The sequence below is a fragment of the Rhinolophus hipposideros genome, assembly GCF_964194185.1.
Source record: "Rhinolophus hipposideros genome assembly, chromosome: X".
Lineage (NCBI taxonomy): Eukaryota > Metazoa > Chordata > Mammalia > Chiroptera > Rhinolophidae > Rhinolophus > Rhinolophus hipposideros.
In genome coordinates, this window is record NC_138046.1 from 95,107,237 (window position 1) to 95,126,112 (window position 18,876).

The 18,876-nt window shown below is 39.0% G+C and overlaps 1 protein-coding gene across 2 annotated transcripts in view; it reads left to right on the forward strand.

The window, feature by feature from the left end:
• Positions 1-1,121: 1,121 nt before the first annotated feature.
• MED14 (mediator complex subunit 14) overlaps positions 1,122-18,876 on the forward strand; it is a 76,600-nt gene continuing 58,845 nt past the window's right edge. The window contains exons 1-10 of one of the 2 annotated variants that reach the window (XM_081043312.1): positions 1,122-1,654; positions 5,834-5,860; positions 8,217-8,322; positions 14,399-14,572; positions 15,335-15,464; positions 15,917-16,045; positions 16,371-16,478; positions 17,027-17,159; positions 17,913-18,063; positions 18,534-18,645. In XM_081043312.1, the coding sequence (XP_080899438.1) occupies positions 1,440-1,654; positions 5,834-5,860; positions 8,217-8,322; positions 14,399-14,572; positions 15,335-15,464; positions 15,917-16,045; positions 16,371-16,478; positions 17,027-17,159; positions 17,913-18,063; positions 18,534-18,645 (1,285 nt within the window). In that variant the 5' untranslated portion in view covers positions 1,122-1,439. The remainder of the gene's footprint in view (positions 1,655-5,833; positions 5,861-8,216; positions 8,323-14,398; positions 14,573-15,334; positions 15,465-15,916; positions 16,046-16,370; positions 16,479-17,026; positions 17,160-17,912; positions 18,064-18,533; positions 18,646-18,876) is intronic. The other variant, XM_081043311.1, reaches the window with a different exon arrangement.

Here is an 18,876-nt window from a genome sequence, read left to right on the forward strand (position 1 = left end):
ACTCCAGAGGTTACAGCTTCAGAAGACATATAAACGGCCTTCAAGAATGACTAAGAATTACACAAGTGGACAAAAATGAGAGTATTTTAACCTTCGCAAAAGCAAGAGGGTCTCTTACACCTAAGAGTTACAGATAGGAATCTGCAAAAAGATGTTTGAAAAGAGTCTCAGCAATGGACGCTTTTAGACAATGGATTTCTAGCTTAGCTGCATATAAGAATCACCTATGAAGCTTTTAAAACTCCGGAAGCCCAGACCTCACATCAGACAACTAAAGTCCAATCTGTGGGGCTGGCACAGTATTTTTTTAAAGCCTCTTCCCCCGTGATTCCAAAGTGCAGGTGAGGTTGAGATTACCGTTTTGAAGCAGGAAACAAAATATTAAACATGGATTTTCGGGGGGGTAAAGTGGTGGTAGGACATGGAAGATGAACTGAAAGCCCTTGTAGGGAAGGGCGGCTACTGCAAGCGCAGGGACAAGAACCGAGTGAGAGCCAGCGGGAGAGGATGTAAAGGCTATTTCTGTGGTAGAACTGCCGGAATTTGGGGGTCACTAATGAGATCAGTATCCATCCAACTCCATTAAAGTGAAGTTATTCTGCCAGCAGCCCTGCTCCTACCTCCAATCATATTTTCTCGCATCTTTTCCCACAGTTAAAAAAAAACACACCAATGACGGTAACGTTTTCTATCCCACGAAAGGCGCATGAGCAGACTGTGGGAGGTGCAAAGACCTGAGAAGTCACAAGTGCGCAGCTGCTACAATTTCTTCGCAATTCCATAACCAGAACTCACAGACATCTCGGCGGGACAATCCCCAGCCGCATCGGCGCCATCCTACAGAGCGCGGACAAGTACCTCAGGCCTAATTGGAGCCTTTTAAACCCCGAGGGCGGTGAAGGCAAGGGCGGAGCAAACACTGACGTTCGCGGTGACGACTCCGGCTCCGCCCCCACACCCGTTTCCGGCGGTCGCCGTTTCCGCTTTTCCGGTCTGCGCGCCGGCCCCGCCCCACTCCCACGCACCCCCGAAAGTCCCGGCCCCCCGACAGCCGGCAGAAAAAGCACAGGTTGGTGTCGGAAGTCCCCCTGCCGGTTCCCCTTCCGCTCTGCCTAACGACTTCCGCCTTGGGCCGTCATGGACGCTGCGGCTACCTGGCGAAGCAGCATCTGATCGGTGGCGGAGGCGCTGCTTCCTTGCAGCTGCAGCCCCGCTTTCCCGCCCTCTCCCCCGCCCCTCGCTCCAGTCCCTGGGGCTGGCGGGCTCGTCGCTACATGGGGGCGGGCCTCCGCGGCCGGCGCACGGCTTCCTGTTCAGAGGCGGTCCGGCAGTAGGCGGCGGCGACTCTGCCCGCGCCCATTTCGGCGCGGTGACCGAGCGCCCGGGAGGCTCGCGGGCTGCATCTTGTGCCGCTGCGCCAAGCCTGGCCCTGCGCCGCCATGGCCCCAGTGCAGCTGGAGAACCACCAGCTGGTTCCTCCCGGAGGCGGTGGCGGAGGCAGCGGCGGCCCCGCGTCAGCCCCGGCGCCTGCTCCTGCTGGAGCCGCCGTGGCGGCAGCCGCTGCCGCCGCAGCCAGCCCTGGCTACCGGCTCAGCACCCTCATCGAATTTCTGCTGCACCGGGCCTACTCGGAGCTCATGGTGTTGACGGACCTGTAAGTGCCGCGAAACCCATGCCTGCTCCCCAGCCCCCCCTTCCCGCCCAACTGGCTAAGAGGTTTGCACCTCCCTCTCCCCTAGAGGCTGCTGTTTTCTCCTCTCTGCGGGGCTGCTTAGTCTAGAATTTCAGAACTCCTGGGGCTCAGCGGAGGTGGAGGAGAAGCTTGGCATTTGGGGTCTTTCTGGATAAGCAACCGAGACTTGTTAATTATGCATGTTGTTAGACTTGCTCTGAAAATCCCGTCTTTGGGGTTTTTGCTCAAGTTGCTAACTAAACCCTATTGATTTCTAGGCTGGAAGCTGTTTAGCCCAAAGCCCAAGATTAGGGTTTAGGAATACATAATATTCGAGCTTTAAGAAAATTCCAAAGACAGGAAATCTGTTTTACAGCCTCTTGACGGTACATTTTAAATGTGGATTGTAATTGCTTTTGACTAAGTTTAAATTCGGGAGATGCGTATAAAAGAATCCAAAATGTTGGATTCCAAGTGTTGTTGTTTTTCCTGAAACATTTGAGAGTGTTTGAAATCTTAACGCATTTCGTGTAAGTGAAAGATTTTTTTGTAACTGGCCTGCTGTTATTATTTCTTGAAGTATGAAGGGAATTTATAAATCACCCAAGGTACCCATGAAATGCCTGGGAACATGATTAGGGTGTTAATCCCCTTCAGAATAGGGTCAGAATATACTAATGATTTTCAGTGTGTGAAGAAAAGACACTGTAAAATTGGGGGGCATATATACTTTAATTACTGTTTTATGTATTTTGCTCCAGGTTCAGAAAAAGGTAAAAATTATTAGTTTTTATCTAGATTAGTTTGTATGTTTTATCTGTTGCTAGACTCCAGTGTTTTCAATTGACATAATTAGTATATGGATATTAGACTAAAGTGTCAGTAATTTGTTACTATAAAATGTTTGTTTGCAAATAACCAAAAGAATTAAGAAAGGTTACACTGTTACTGTAAAACATCATTCTCACTCAACTTTTGTACATTGTACTTTATTGAATGGGAGAGAAAGAAGTCTACCCCGTCTAAGGAGAAACTTAAATAGGTGTCATGATTAGAGTTTATTGTAGTGATATACTCTGCACCATTTATTGTTCGATTTCATGAAAATCCAAGAGAAAAAAACATCCAAGAGTATCCATGAGAAAATTTCATGTATGTAAACGTCACCTGTCCTATGTATAGCTATGGAAAAGTGTTGAAAACTGTAGTGTTCCTACTATTTTAGGACCTTAGTTATGAAGAGAGAAACCTCTATGTTATCACTGTAGAATAAGTATATAGTTTTAGTCCCATGCCCTTTATAAGATAACGATTCCCATACATCTCCAGCATAGATCTCTCCACTGAACTCCAGACTATATCTAGATGCCTACATTTAAATACCCAACAGTCGTTTCAGTGTTCCAAGTCCAGAACCACACTCCTGCTTCCACTCGATTCCCCCAAACCTTTCCTATCTCACCAAATAGTGGCTCCATTTTTCCTATTGTTGCTTAGGCCAAAAATATTGGAATGATTTCTGGCTCCTCTTTTTTCTAGTGCCATACCCAGTACATCAGCAAGTCTTGTCATCTCTGACTTCAGAATCTGAGCACTTTTCAATGTTTCCATCAAGTGTTATTCCTTCACCCGTGTTACTTCAGTAGTCTGTCTGCTAACTGGGTTTTCCTCCATGAAACAGGCAGGATAATCCTTTAAAAATTTTTCTGCTCACAACCCCTCCAGTGGTTCCCCATCTCACTTCGAGTAAAAATTTTTACAGTCACCTATTTATAAGGTGGCCATATAATTCATGGTCCAAATCAGGACACTTTTGAGCATGAAAGGTGGTGCTGTTAGTAATAATATTAATCTCAGTTTATGCCTGTTGCTCTGTCTTCGGCAAACCAGAACATTGTGGTCACCACACCTTTAAGGCCCTATGTGATCTGTGCTTTCTCTCTCTTCCCTCTTTAATTTCATTTCCTAATACTCTCCTCCTGGCTTGTTCTGTTTCAGCCACTCTACCCTCTTGATGTTGCTTGAAAGTGGCAGGCACTCTCCCCGCTTTGCTCTGCCCCCAGAAATCTATGTGGTTTGCGTTCTCATTTCTTTTAGGTCTTTATTCAGATATAATTTACCAGAAAGACTTTCTCTGACTATCCATGAAAAGCCCTCTGCCTCTTCACTCTCTGCTCTGTTTCTCTGTACAGCACTTGCTGCCACTGGACATTATTTATTGTTGGTCTCCTCTCCACTGGAAGCTTGGAAGCTCCGTGAGGACAGGGATTTTGATTGGTTTTGCTACTGTCCCCACGACCTAGAACAATGCCTGGCACGTAGTCAGGGTTTAACTAAGTATTTATTGATTTAATACATCAACAAATGAATTTTTAAAATTGTCATCGTAGACCATGGATAATTTTATAGGAAAATTCACTGTTGCTCTTGATATATAGGTGTATATATAAAATAACTTTTCTCTCTTTTGATTTGTGGTAACCAAAATTAGTTAAGTTCCTAAATCATTTTTCCCCCTTGTCCAGGTAGAAACTGTCAGCATTAATGCATTAATAATGTAAAACCAGTGTTCTAGATACACTTTATAAGAGTCTTATTTCTGCCACATTTGATGCTTGTCTGTGAGCTATTGAAAGTAAAAAGGACAGCCTTGGCATTTTAGGCGGTTTGTCTTTGTCCCCAGATTTCTAGTTTTTTTCTTCTCCTTCTGACCCCCACCCTCCCCCAATATACATGCTGTCATCTTAGAGTTTGCACTCTGCCTTGACTTTGTAGGGACTTAGCTTTTTCCACTCTTTTTTAAAAAAAACCCTTAGTTAAAATCAGAAAGTGCTAGTTAGAACCTTAGGTAGTCTTATCGCACTTTGGTGTAAATGAGTTTCTGTGACTTACCACTTTCAAAAATTTGCATTTTAAGTCTTTTGCCCCAAATGGTGTATTTGTTGTCCATAAATTCCTGTTCTTTCTACCCACAGTCTCTACTCTTCTGTTTCTCTCTCTCTCTCTCTCTCTCTCAAACCCATGGTTCTTATTCTCTCCCTTTCTTGAGGATGGGAATTGTGGCTTCTCTAGGAGTGTTCTCAGGAGCTTTCACATGTAGAGGGACTTGCCAGTAGCTGCTTTTATTTGCAGTGTTACACTAAAGCCTTCATTTCTGCTTTGTCATCTGATCTTTCCAGCCCCCACCTCGTTTTCTTTATTACTCAGGTTATATCTTCAGCTTCTATCCCACTATCTACCCTAAGAATTGTAGGTAACTACAAGCCAGAGCTCATTTTAATGGTTTTGCCTTCTTATGCTTTGAATCCCTGGGGGTGGTTTTAGTTTTTCTGCATCTGTGGAATGTGGGTGGGAAGGGGATCTAGGGGTCTTGGTGTGTATTCTTCAAGAACTGATTAAATGTAAGGGAAGCTTTAGAGTTGTTCAGGCCATTGAATCTTGGACCATGGGAATGGAGGTTTACAGAATATGGCGATTCAGGAGGCAAATCAGGACCTTCCTAGGAGCCTCAGTGGATGTGAGTGTTCAATGGTATAATTTGTCAGGGAAAATGGTGACATTGGTGCTGGCTATCAGCCCTGGACAACTAGCAGAAAAAGAAATCAAAACCTTACTGGCGCTGTTTAAAAGTAACGCAAATCTTTTACATCTAACCACATGCAACATTGTAATTACTGTAAAACCTTTGGCTGACACTGGCTCTTTTGTATGTACTCAACTTCCAGTTTTGCCCACTGTAACAAAACAGAAGGATTACTGCTTGGAAACAAAGTTCCACTGGGACAGGGAGGCTGTCAACTAAGTAGCAATCTGCATCCGTGGCCATTTGGGTCTTCAAAGAATATTTTCTCTGACTCCGTCTGATCCATAGTGTGCTAATGTAAGACGGGCTTATTAAATGTTTGAGGTTCGTGCAATACCTTTTGAAGCATTTTGAAAGGAGAGAAATGTTCCTTTGTTGATTTTTTTCCCTTATAGCCACATTACTGGAAACTCATAAAAGTATTAATGAAAAAGTAGGTAACCACACAAGCCTGTAGTGGCTGTTTATCCAGTTTTTCGAAAACACTGCGGTATTTAATAGAGTCAAAGTAAAGGCCATTATCATATTTTGATGAAGGTATGCATATATTTAGTCACTTTCTCTTTTTTTCTTCTTAGACTGCCAAGGAAATCTGATGTGGAAAGGTGAGTATGAAAAAAACCTTAAATCTTTGTCTGTGTTGATATATCTATGAGTGTGTATTTATGTACGAGTAGGAGAGAGTGCATGTGGGTGCTAGGGCTGTGGATCGGAAATCTAGGCCCAGAAAATCTAGGGTGCATTTTATTGTACACCATTTGTTTAGGGAGCCCTGGGAAATGTAATTTCCTCATCCTTGACAAATTGGTGTGAGACCAGCTCTGGACCTTATGTGCTAGAAACCTGTATTCAGTCACTGGCCAGGTCAAGTGCCTGAGGGGCATGAGAAGCGGTAGAAGATACAGAACTTGATGGAAAAGCTGAGAAATAGACTGACTTTCGAAAGCTGGCTGCTAATTTACCATTTGCTAATTATGCTGTTCGATATCTTTAGAGAGTTGGCATTTGCCTACTGCTAATGCTGATTTATAGTTGAGAGAATTTTGATTCAATTGGAGTTTGGGGCTTAAGATATAACTAAACATTAGTATGTTTCCATAGGCCATAGGAGGAAGATACATTAAGGTTTCAGAGAAATCATGTGATAGAGATTGAAATTGTGGCTCCTGCGTAGGCTATTTGACTATATCTTTGGCACTATTTACGCTCCTTGGTTGATTTTTTTTTTTTTTAATACCAAGTCACTAGGGACACTAGGGAGGATTTTAGCAATCCATTAGGGACTACATTCCATTCCTACCCCCAAGTGACCTTTTTGATAGAATTAGACAGATCAGAAAGATAGGGGTAGAAGAGACAATTGAAGCATGCCTGTGTTATGGTTTGACTGATCAGTTTTAAAGGAAGGAAATGAAAATGAAAGTCAGGATTGTTTTGTCCACTCTCAGGTAGGAAGGGAAACTGGGCTCCAGAAAACTGACTCATGCTGCCTATCACTTGAGACAGTGTGGTGTCAGGAAAAACCATGTTACAGTAGTTTGCAGAGGGAGGGATGTCTTTTTTCCAGTAGAGAAGTTCATTCGGGAAAGCTAATAACATACAAATACATTTGCTCTGGGAGAGTAGCAGAGGCTTCACATCCTCTGTAATCCATTGAAGTGACAGTACTGAGGCTCTTAGCACTGGGGTGGCTGCCAGATTTTAATGTACATTTAACATTTCTGCGGTGTCCCACTCTTGCCTGTGAGGCTCTGCTTGTTTTATCTCTTAGGATCCTTCAGAGACACAGGTAAAGTAACTGTATCAGTGTCCTTGATTCTTCTGTACGTTACCAATAATCACATTGCTGGCTGATCCTTAAGGAAGCCTATCAGGTTGTGGGCCACGTATGCTCTCGATAGGAGCTAGACTCTGAAGTCTTCAGTCAGGATTATACTTAAGCAGAAATTTTATATTGGTGCATTGCATCATGGTGTTGCTATTGGCGAGATGAAGAGATGTGGATTGGATCTATAGCTTATTGAACAGCTGTACTAAGAGGAACAGATCAGAGTCCACTTAGAGGGAGGTTGATGTCCTGTTTGGGTCCTGTCATTAGTCCTGGCCTGTTGAATGTTTTTTTTCGGTGTCTTAGGGTAAACCATGAAAGGTATGACTATCAGTTTTGTAGCTGAGGTGAAGTTGAGAGGTCTGGTTAACACATTGATTGACAACATAAAGCTTTTAGTAAAGCTTTGGAGGCTTTATGAGGAGATGATAAAAATTACTGATGAGTATTGGGAGAAAAAGCATTGTAGTGGGTATAGCATACAAATAGATACAGACAGACCTGCTAGCTTTTATTTTCAGTACTCAACTTTCTTAGCTTTGTTTGGATGGTTTAAGTTTGTCATTGACATTAGTTTGGTAAAGAGTTGCATAGTTCTCTGATTATTCAATTTTTAAAAATCATGTCCTTGCAAAATGGGAATTGGGCCTTTGCTTTTGTAGAAATAATAGTTTCAAGCTTTGGTAAAGATCTATTTTAATTCCTTTATCTAGTTTATTATATTAGTGAACCAAAAAGGTCACTAATTTCATAACTCGTAATTTTAATTATGAAATTCATAACTCCTAATTTGCTCTCCTATGTGACCCAGTTAACTTTTATATAGTAATTTTATATCTGTGTATTTAGTATGTTTTAGTAAATAACTTTTATTGCAATATAAAATTGATTTTTAAAATGTGATATATTGCTAAAATCTTTTGGATTTATTACACTGAGGTGGAAAAGAAGCATATGCAGGTGGTATACAAAATGTGACAATAATTCATATGTATTTAGATAAATATTTTAGGTGGTTCATTTTGTTGTAGTGGTTGTAAACAAAGATTGAGTCATACTTTAGTTCAGATGAAATAAATTGTGAAATACTCTTTTAAATATGTTGCTTCATTCAGAATTGTTTTATTTTATAGGAAAATAGAAATAGTGCAGTTTGCTAGCCGGACGCGCCAACTCTTTGTTCGATTACTAGCTTTAGTAAAATGGGCTAATAATGCTGGCAAAGTGGAAAAATGTGCGGTGAGTTAAACTTTTGATTTTATTTTATATAAAATAACTTCGTAAAATGTTAACTTACAATAGACATAGTTTCTATCTGCTGATTTGTTTTGAGAGACATTACTTATGTGAGTAATCATATTTCTATATGATAGTGCATAATATATTTCTGTAGAAACTTATTGTTTATGGACACCTAAGCAGAAAGAAGAGTACGTGGTATCTGGAGACATTTTTATGCTAGAAGACATTAAATAGGAGACTTGAACTGAGGGGGGGAATGGTTAGCTTAACATTTGTACGGTTCCTTAGAGTTTGCAAAATACTGCCTTAAATTTTGCCTGTTAATTCTAGACAGCCCTGTGAAATGGCAGTCAGTATTTTACAAACAAGGAAAGGTTCCCGGAAGTTAAGTGGCTTCTTTAAGGTCACGGAGCTGTTAATAATATCTGTTCATTTCTGTATCATCTACTCAGTCTCCAAACCTTTGTTGAGCTTAGGGTGTAGGGTATGGGTACGGTGGCTGAAGGTTGGTGATTGTTGAATAAACATACCAAAGATGCTAAAATCTGCCCCAAAATTTTTAAGCTATTGTTAAGTGTTAAGGAGGAAAGACAGCAGTAGGGATCTTGCCTTGAGCTATTGAGTTCAGAATTTGGGGGAGGATGGTGTGGTATTAACACGTGAGAGACACATTTACTCCCTCCTGTTTTACTTCAGTCACTTGTAATGAGGGGAATGGAATTCGTATTGAAAAGGGTAGAATAATTGTCATAAAATGAATAAAGTCCTAAAATAATGAGAGCATTGACCTACTTTAATTGCGATCTGCCTTCCAGGCCCAGCTTTACAAGGCCAAGTAGCTGTATTTGGAAAGTGGGGGAAAGTGGGTAGATTCTCTGAGTAAGCTTGACATTGATGCTTACAATACAATTTTTTTCCGTTCAATTATGTAATGCCATTTAAAATTTTTATCAGTTTTTATAGGCGAAAGCAGAAAACCAACTTTATACTGGTTAAATTATATTCAAGTCATTTTTAAATTCTCTTTAAGTTTATCAGGCTTCCTAGATAAATTAAAATTAGCAGCCACCCAGTATAGAGGTACCGCAGTAAATTTATTTTTAGCACCCTGACAAGCTAAATTGAAAATACTTTTATAATAATTTTATATTTGCAAATCTATTGGGGTTTGCACATTCCATAAAATTACACTTCAGAAAGAAATCTGCAACACAGTTGTGTTTCTGCACATGATTTCCTGACATCTCGCCTCAATTTTAGCCCATTGCATTTTCTATCCTCAGTTTCACTAGGTTCCATTATCATTAGACATAAAACTGATGTGAAAATTGCTAAAGTGAAAGGAAAAAAGAGGTTATGAAGAAGTTGAGATTTTAAAATTCTAGAATAATTCTCTTTTTTAAAAAAAGTTAAAAGTAAAACCTGATTTTCACTGTTGATACTCAGTTCCAGCTCTGTCAGCTAAGTCAATGACAAGACTGGAAGAATTCTATTAAGATAAGATACATTGTAGCCACAAATCTTCTCTCTAGGAGTAAGCTGGTATCATCCTTATGTATAACATTGTTCAAAGGTTTGTTTAGCGGGAGAAGATTTTGTACTACATACTAAGTTTTCCTTAGGGGGGAAGAAGTCCTTTCATTCATCTGTTGTCTGTTGATATGATTAGGAAATACAAGTTCGTAGACAGAAAGTCTTTTGTATACTCTAAAGCATGATTCAAAGAATAGTTTTTGTTATAAATATTAATAAACAGGCTTATTCCAAGGTTATTTATCAGAAAGTTTACAATTCATTTCATTGTATTGGATATTTGGGCACCAAGTCTAAATCTATTTTGGCTTAAATGAAGAAGTGTGGTATAGTATTTATGAAAAGCCTAAGGTGTCTTTTCAATAATTTGTTAATTTGGGGCAGTCGTCTCTTAAAAATGTTCAAACTTTCAGTGAAAAGTTAGGTATTTCTGAAGTATATCAAATCTAAGCGTTCGATTTTTCAAATCTGGTGTTAAATCCCAAATTATACCATGGGTATTTAAATTACCTGTTTGATTCCACTGAGTTGTGCTTCAATAACATCAAATAAAATCCAAAACTCTTGGTTTTGATACTGAGCCATATTGCATTCATCTTTAATTAATTCATAGTATAGTATTCTATTAGTTTTTTGAATTGGCTGTTCAAATAAGTCACATTCTGAATAAACTCATGTTGAATTTATGTTTTGGTGTTTTTGTTTTGTGAATGTAGATATAGATGTGTTTTTATCAAGGATAAAGTCCATCAGCTGGAGAATTAGGATTATTCATGTTCTGACACTTCTGTTCTCGACATAATGATTATTTAGCTAGTTTCATCAGAGGTTCGTAATAAATAATGATTGTTAGCCATGCCAGACACGTTACATGTGTAGCTGAGTGCATAAATATACAGTTTGTAGGACGTTATTGGTAGAACAGTCAGGATAGTGTTTTATCTAAGAAAAAGAGAAACTAATCTTTTATTCTAGAGCTTTTTTAAAAACAGTTTTATTGAGATGTAGTTCATATACTATACCATCAACCCATTTAAAGTGTACAACTCTGTGGTTCTTGATATATTCACAGATATGTGTAACCGTCACCACACTCAATTTTAGAACATTCTCATCACCTTAAAAAATAAACCTGTACTGTTTAGCTGTCACCCCCAAGTACCTGCCCCTAGCCCTAAGCAACTAGTAATCTGCTGTCTATATAGATTTGCCTATTCGGAACATTTCATATAATATGCGGTCTTTTGTGACTGGCTTCTTTAATTTAGCATAATGTTTTCAAGGTACATTCATATTGTAGCATATGTCAGTACTTTGTTCTTGTAACTGAATTGTCTGGATCTACTACATTTTGTTTATCCATTCTTCTGTTAATAGACATTTAGGTTATTTCCAGTTTGGGGCTATTATGGATAATGTTGCTATAAACATTTATGTACAAGTTTCTATGTAGACATATGTTTTCATTTCTCTTGGATATATACCTAGGATTGGAATTACTAGGTCACGTAGTAACTCTGTGTTTAATCATTTGAGCAACTGCCAGACTGTATTCCAAAACGGCTGTACCATTTTACATTCCCACCAGCAATGTATGAGGGTTCCAATTTCTCCATGTCAGTATTTGTTATTGTCTCATATTTTGATTTTAGCTGTCCCAGGAGTGGCATCTCATTGTGGTTTTTGTTTGTGTTTCTCTGATGACTGACATTGAACATCTTACCATATATTTTTTGGCCATTTGTATATTTTCCTTAGAGAAATATCTATTTGATACTCAGTTAAATTTTAAAAGAGGTTATTATTAACCGTATTAACAGCTGGCATATGAGTACTTTAAAAAAATGATAATCGTCAGGGACCTACATGGATTCACAAATAAGTTACTCAAAACTAAAGTTTTAATCTTTATTAATTTGATTTCTAAGTCGAAGGACTGTAGCTGAAGCTAGTATATTTTGAATTGAGCAATGCAAGTGTTTAATTACCCACCTTTAAGGTGACTTGGGCTGGATAAACTGTGGCACCCCACTAGGGTTGATGCATGTCTTCCTGGAGGGAGGTCTTTGGTATTTGGCCTTGGCTTTGCTCTGATAAGCATTTTTACCAAGTCCCGAGCGAAGGTAGATTTTGGATGACCTAAATCTGAGTGAAAACCAATTCAGAAGTTGAGAGAAGCAGGATTCAAAATGGTTTTAAATATGTTAAAATCAGACGGATCTTGCTTGTTAGAGTCATTTACAAAAGATCAAGGCCTTTTAGTTGATTCCAAGCGTGCTGTGTGATGGCATTGTCGTGGCTGCTAATAAGTTAGTATTGGTGGCATTGACAAATCCATTCGAGTAGCATTTGGGTGCAAAAAATAAATTTTCTCCAGTGTTTCTAAGTTCTCCTGGCCGGGCCAATAACTAAATTAACAGATTAACAGGAGAAAATGTCCAAATTTATTATATATGTACATATGGAGGTTCCAGACGAATATGGACGGAGTATGGCAGTGGAGGCCTGTGCGCCATTCTGCACTGAGGAGAAGGGGAGTCGGGGTCTGGGATTTCAAAGGGTAGTAACAGGGCAATTCACAGGTAGAGGGGAAGGAACTAACGTGGTAAACATTCTTGTGGCCACCCAGAAACAATGGGGCACAGAGGGGAGTCCAGCAAAGAAGCTTTGCTAGATTTTTCCCTGTCTGCCACATTTAGTTTATATTCTGATGCTAAAGTAATGCTGCCTGGCGCAGGTTTTCCTACCTGAATTCCTTTAAGCAGGTAAGGGGGAGGGTCAAGGGTTCTTTCTGAGTCTTTTGTTTCTTAAAAATCACCAGCTTAAAATCAGTCAGTATCCCACCCCGTATTTCGGTCCTCACGAGGCATCGAAGGTAGCCCTCGTACCAAGCTTTTCGGGCCTAACATAGAGTTAGAAGAAACATTTTTTGGTTCCAGCTTCTCTGATTATTGACTCTTTCTTTGGGCCAGTATCTTAAACTAAGCCTCAATTTTCTTATCTCTAAGGTGATAGTAATCGTCTGGTTTTGTCTAAGGCTTGTGAAGATCAGATAATAAAATGAGTGCGGAAAGACTGAGAAAATGTAGGGTGTTGTGTGTGTGTGGTGTGGTATTAACTATGGATACCATATTTTAAGTTGGCCACTGATAAACGGGAGCAGTGGGGCAAGGATGGTGAGTGAGGCATTTGGAGGTGTGAAAACTAATTGAAGTGACTTGGAATGGTTAGCTTGAAGGTATGTTGGGCTTCCCCTATTTGAAGGACATGAGAGACTAAGTACTGTTCCGGAATAGAAGTGGAAGATAAAAGTTTCAATGAAATCGATTTTAGCTCCGTGATGAGAGCTCTACTGGTTCAAGTGCCCTTGTGAAATGTACTGAGTAGAGAACTGATGGGAAGGACTTCCGTACTGGGCGTGAAATTTGCCTAGATATCCTAATGGGCAGTGTTTGTTGCGTGTTTCGTATGTCCTAGGCGCTGTTCTAAAGGTTTCACATGCATTAACTCTTAATCCTGAGGACAACCTTACGAGGTTGGACGTAATCTCCATTTGACAGTTGAAAACACAAGCACACAGGGATTAAGAACTTGCCCAAGGTTATAGGGCTAGTAAGTTGCACAGTTAAAATTGAGACCAGGGCAGTCTGGGTCCTGGAGTCCATGCTTCATTACTAACTGTTAAACAAAAGTTTTAACTTCCACAGCTGAAGTCTTTTTAAAAGAAAGGGTTTATTAGGACATTGCTAGCAGAAAAAAAAAAAAAAAAATTACCGGTCTAGGGTAATGGAGTCTAAACCTCCAGTAGCATGGCTGGGTAGAAAAGACAAGTATGTCCCTCATCCCGAAGTTTTGCAAGTGTTCTTACAAGTCAAGTTGGGGGTGGTGGTGAGCCATTCTGAAAGAATTGACATTAGCTATACACAAAGGGGTTGGGAAAACCTGAAGCATGGCTAGTTCTGGGGAAAGCACGGCAGACTCCTAAAAGCTCCTGTGTAAACCAGAAGCAGGGGCTCCTGCAGGTTCCATGGTACCTGGCAAAGTCTCTTTTTAGGCAATCTTGGAAACAGCCACCTGGAAGTTCATTTAATAATTTCACCATATTCTAAGGAGTGTGGACAGTCTTTTGTTGGTTTTGCACTGCAATTGTTAACTGACTGACCCCTTTTTGTCTTTTCCTTCTGTGATTTAATTTACGACATCTCAGAATTTTCTCCTTGTCACCAACCAACTCTCGAAGTCTGTAAGGGTAGTAAAAAGCGTTCAATTCCTTTTGTTTTTTTCTAACTTGTGATATTATGTACGTGGAATGTTAAGGATGGAGAAATGAATTGGAAAACGTTTTACTTAAATTGATAGAAAATTATCTTTAAAAAGGTTTCTTCAAATTACTGGGAAATTTTTTGGAAGTAATATTTTGTAATCTGGAACACCTATATTAATACCCCTCAGAGTTTACTTTGGAATGAATCAATGACATGTGAAGTGCAAACTGGCTAGTTTTCAAGGAAGCTGAATGCTTTTGCCCTTTGCTTTAAAGATGATCTCGAGCTTCTTGGATCAGCAAGCCATTCTGTTCGTTGACACTGCTGATCGCCTGGCCTCCTTAGCGAGAGACGCTCTGGTCCATGCGCGCCTTCCTAGTTTTGCCATTCCATATGCCATTGACGTACTGACGACTGGGTCTTACCCACGGCTGCCAACCTGCATCAGGGTAAGTACATTCCCCCCACACCACTCCTTTGTAAAAGTTGAAGGCTTTGGCGTTGGATCCTACTACCATTAAGTAGCCCAGCAAAAACCTTTCACATTTTCAAAACAAATATTTCAGGTAGTTTGCACCCCCCCATAACTAAAATTGTGTTTTCTAAAAAACAATTTGCATCAGAATGTGAGTAGCTATCAAAATGGGTGAGTCTTTTTTCTCTTTTTTTTTGGATGAGGGTGAACAGATGTGCAAATAATACCGTTTCCCCGAAAATAAGACCTAACCGGAAAATAAGCCCTAGCATGATATTTCAGGATGATATCCCCTGAACATAAGCCCTAATGCGTCTTTTGGAGCAAAAAATAACACAAGACCCGGTCTTATTTTCGGGGAAACATGGTATTATACATGCTAGTTGCTTTTTGGAAGTGTTGAGTTTTTAAAATTTATTGTCGTGGTCGTTTTTTATTGACATGCTGCTATTTTATTTTATACTTTGAAGAAGTGGTGGAAGTCATCTAAGACATTAAGTTGGTTTCATAAGTAGAGCCTGAAGAAGATAACGTTGCATTTCTGTCTTAACTGGGTGACTGGTGGCATCATTGACACTCTAATGCATGATAGTAATGGTCACGGTTATTGGATGTAGATTGCTTAAATGAATGTTGAGATTGTCTTGGGTAAAGTAAGAAACTATTGTAAGATAGGCACAGGTAAAAATTATGCTTCTTTGTACATTATTCTAAAATCACTTAAATTTTTTTCAAGGATAAAATTATTCCTCCAGACCCAATCACCAAAATTGAGAAACAAGCCACACTTCACCAGCTGAACCAGATTCTTAGGCATCGACTTGTAACCACAGATCTTCCTCCTCAGTTAGCCAATCTTACAGTTGGTATGTACCCGAAGTTTATTTTTTTAAGAATTGACTCACTAAAATAGTTTTTGACATAGCTTTTGAGATTTTATTCAAACATTATGAAGTTTTGACCTACAATTCTGGTGATGTTTGACTCTGTGACTTGTCAGCCCTGTGATTTCTCTTTATTACCTGGAAATACAAGGCTGGTATTTGAAGCCAGGGAATGGGTGAAATCACCTGGGGCTCTAGGAGAGACAAGTCCCAGGATTGAGCTTCAATAAAATATTGTTTGCTGATGTTAGAAGAGTCGCCCATGGTTTCTTGATGACCTGGAAGCTGGCTACTGCTTACGCAGGAACCACTGACTTGTTTGAACGAAAGAACATTCAATATTTAAAATTTCTTATAAGTAAGACAGTTCTAGGTTACCAAGAAGCCGCTTATTTTCCAGCAAAGTAGACTTCTTCTTCTTTTTCTCCTAAAAGCAAATGGCCGGGTGAAGTTTCGAGTAGAAGGAGAGTTTGAAGCCACCTTGACGGTAATGGGAGATGACCCTGATGTTCCATGGCGTCTTCTCAAGCTAGAAATTCTAGTTGAGGATAAGGAAACAGGAGGTAAATCATAAATAGTGACTTATGTCCCACATATTGATTGAAATGTTTGGTGATTTTGTATTATTGAAACATTCTTGCAGAATAATAAATGTGTTTAGCAATTTATCCTGTAATTTGAAGTAGATTTTATGATAATCATAACTACTTATGACCTTTGAGGTTTCAGTGTTTTTCAAGTGTAATGTTCTCTGGTTTCCATAAATAGTTTCAATTCTTTTTTATTTTTTTAAGTCATTGTTAGTATACTCTTCTTTAGTTGGTACTATGACACAATCTGTGCACTTTTCTGATTGACCACCTTCTTTTCCCCTACCAATAATGGAAGATGGGCGAGCCTTGGTTCATAGCATGCAAATCAACTTTATCCATCAGCTGGTGCAGTCTAGGCTCTTTGCTGATGAGAAACCTCTTCAGGACATGTACAACTGCCTACGTATCCTTCTGAAATTTGAGACGAATTTGTAAGGAATTTGTATCTTCCTCTCTCCCCCACATTTCCAGTTGCCCCTAATCCTGAACTATAGAAGACTAAACTCCCCCCTCCTGCTTTTTTGGTAGAAGTGGGGCTGGGGAAACTGGTCAGTGTGCAGGATAGTGATACATCTATAATAAACCAAGTTTTAAATTCTATTGTTGACTTTGCAGATAAAAACGAAAAATGATGAATTAGCAATAGTACTCTTTGGAGAAAAAAAGAGTACTATTTGGTCTACCCGTGTTCTCTAAACTATGATGAATTAAGGGGTAACTTGGACCTTGTAGTTTATATTATATCAAAATTAAATATAGTACCTTTTTTTAAAATTCTGCCACAAATTATAACACTTTTTAGGATCAGTCATTGGAGAAATATAATTTCAGAAATTTCTTTCATAGCCAGCTTTTTAGGAATAGAATAGAGCTTTTGTTAAATGAGGTTTGCTTGTACTTCACTGGCTGTTGTAGTAATATGTATTATATTTGCTTAACAAGATCCATCAGATTCTTTCTGCTTGTCACTTCAATTAGAAGTGCTACATTCCCAAACTCTAATGTTAATCCGGGAGCGGTGGGGAGACCTTGTGCAGGTGGAAAGGTATCATGCTGGAAAGTGTCTTTCCCTCTCAGTTTGGAAGTAAGTAAAGTTGATTCTGGTGGGTTCATGCTATGACTGTAAATACTCTTTTCATTTCTTTTTCTCTCCTACTTCTGATTAACTATATACTGATAGCTGTGCAACTCTTGCAGCATGATTTTGTATAGTAAGGTCCCATGGTATCATAAACCACATAGGACATCCATAATTGGCACCTTTCCTAGAATATAGCATGTTTTAAATATGTAGACATCTATCTGCTTGTACTGATTCACTATTGTTAAAAAGTTAGATTACTCTGGGCTCATGTCAGATTGCTAAAAGACCATTAATTTAGATTGCTGGCTGTTGTTTTCAAAACCATGCTTATCGCTGTTTTACATTTTGAATTGCGGCTTTTAAAATCTTTTTTGGGGAGAGTTTTGGGAAAAATCAGTATTGAGCTGTTTACTGTCCTCGATTCCCTGTTTAAACTTTGCTTGATTCCCATTTTCTGTAAAGGAATCACAGATAAATAGACAACACTTAGAAGGTTGTTTTGGGGCGTTTTTGCGTGCATGTTTTATTTTTAAATTGTGTCTTTTTGTTTGTTTGTTTGTTTGTTTTGCTGCAGTAAATCAAATATTGTATTGGGTTACAGAATAGCTATCTTCCCAGTGTTAATAAAGTCCCTCCACAATGAGGGCCTGCCATATTCTAGGCTCTGGTTAAGCACACAATAGGTTGCCTCTATTTTATTTCAAAAGTTAGTAGGCTATGTTGAAAAAAATTCTTAGTATTTTTTCTCTTTAGTCAACAGGTTCTTGGGAGAAAAACAGGGACGGCATCTGTTCACAAAGTTACAATTAAAATCGATGAGAATGATGTCTCTAAGCCTTTACAGATTTTTCATGATCCGCCTCTACCAGCTTCTGATTCTAAATTAGTAGAGAGAGCCATGAAGGTAGATGTCAATATATTTTAATACTGGTTTGATTAAATGAATGTAATATAACTTACCATTTGTACTTAAACTTTTAGCACAAACTCTGTAAAATACCTAATTGTTCCTGAAACCCTTTATGAAACTTGTTTTAAATTATTGTTATGCTTCTATATTGGTTTTTTAAAATCGAATATTTGTAATTTTAAAGATTTTTTTCAAAGTTTTTAATTTCGATCGTTTTGTTTTTAAGGCCTATCATTTAATCACTATGATAGCTGATACATATAGTATCTTGATTTATACTTGGCAAAATGTTAGCTATAGTCCTAAGCTACCAATACCATGTAAGTTTATTTTTTTTTAACTTTCAGTTTGCACTTAATCAGTGTGATTCTAAAAGGAATATCTTGAAGCACAATAATCTACTCTCAGGCTTTTAAAGTAAAAATGTTTAAATTGAGCATACAATTGTGTTCTTGTCTATGCAGATTGATCACTTATCAATAGAAAAACTCCTGATTGACAGTGTCCATGCACGAGCTCATCAGAAGCTCCAGGAACTGAAGGCCATTCTTAGAGGTTTCAATGCCAACGAAAACTGTAAGTTCTTTTATATTGGCATTTTGTCTTTTGTGTCAGTTAGCATTCACTATTATTTTCTGAAGGGTCTTTCTTAATATGACTTTCCTGATATACTGGTTTTGTTGTAGAGGTCAGACATTTCTGCATTTTAACTTGTGACCTACTAAGTTTGTCCTAATTTTCCCTTATTTTCCCCTTATTTAGTTTTGCCTTATTTTTGAAATGTATGCATATTGACCGCTCCTAAGA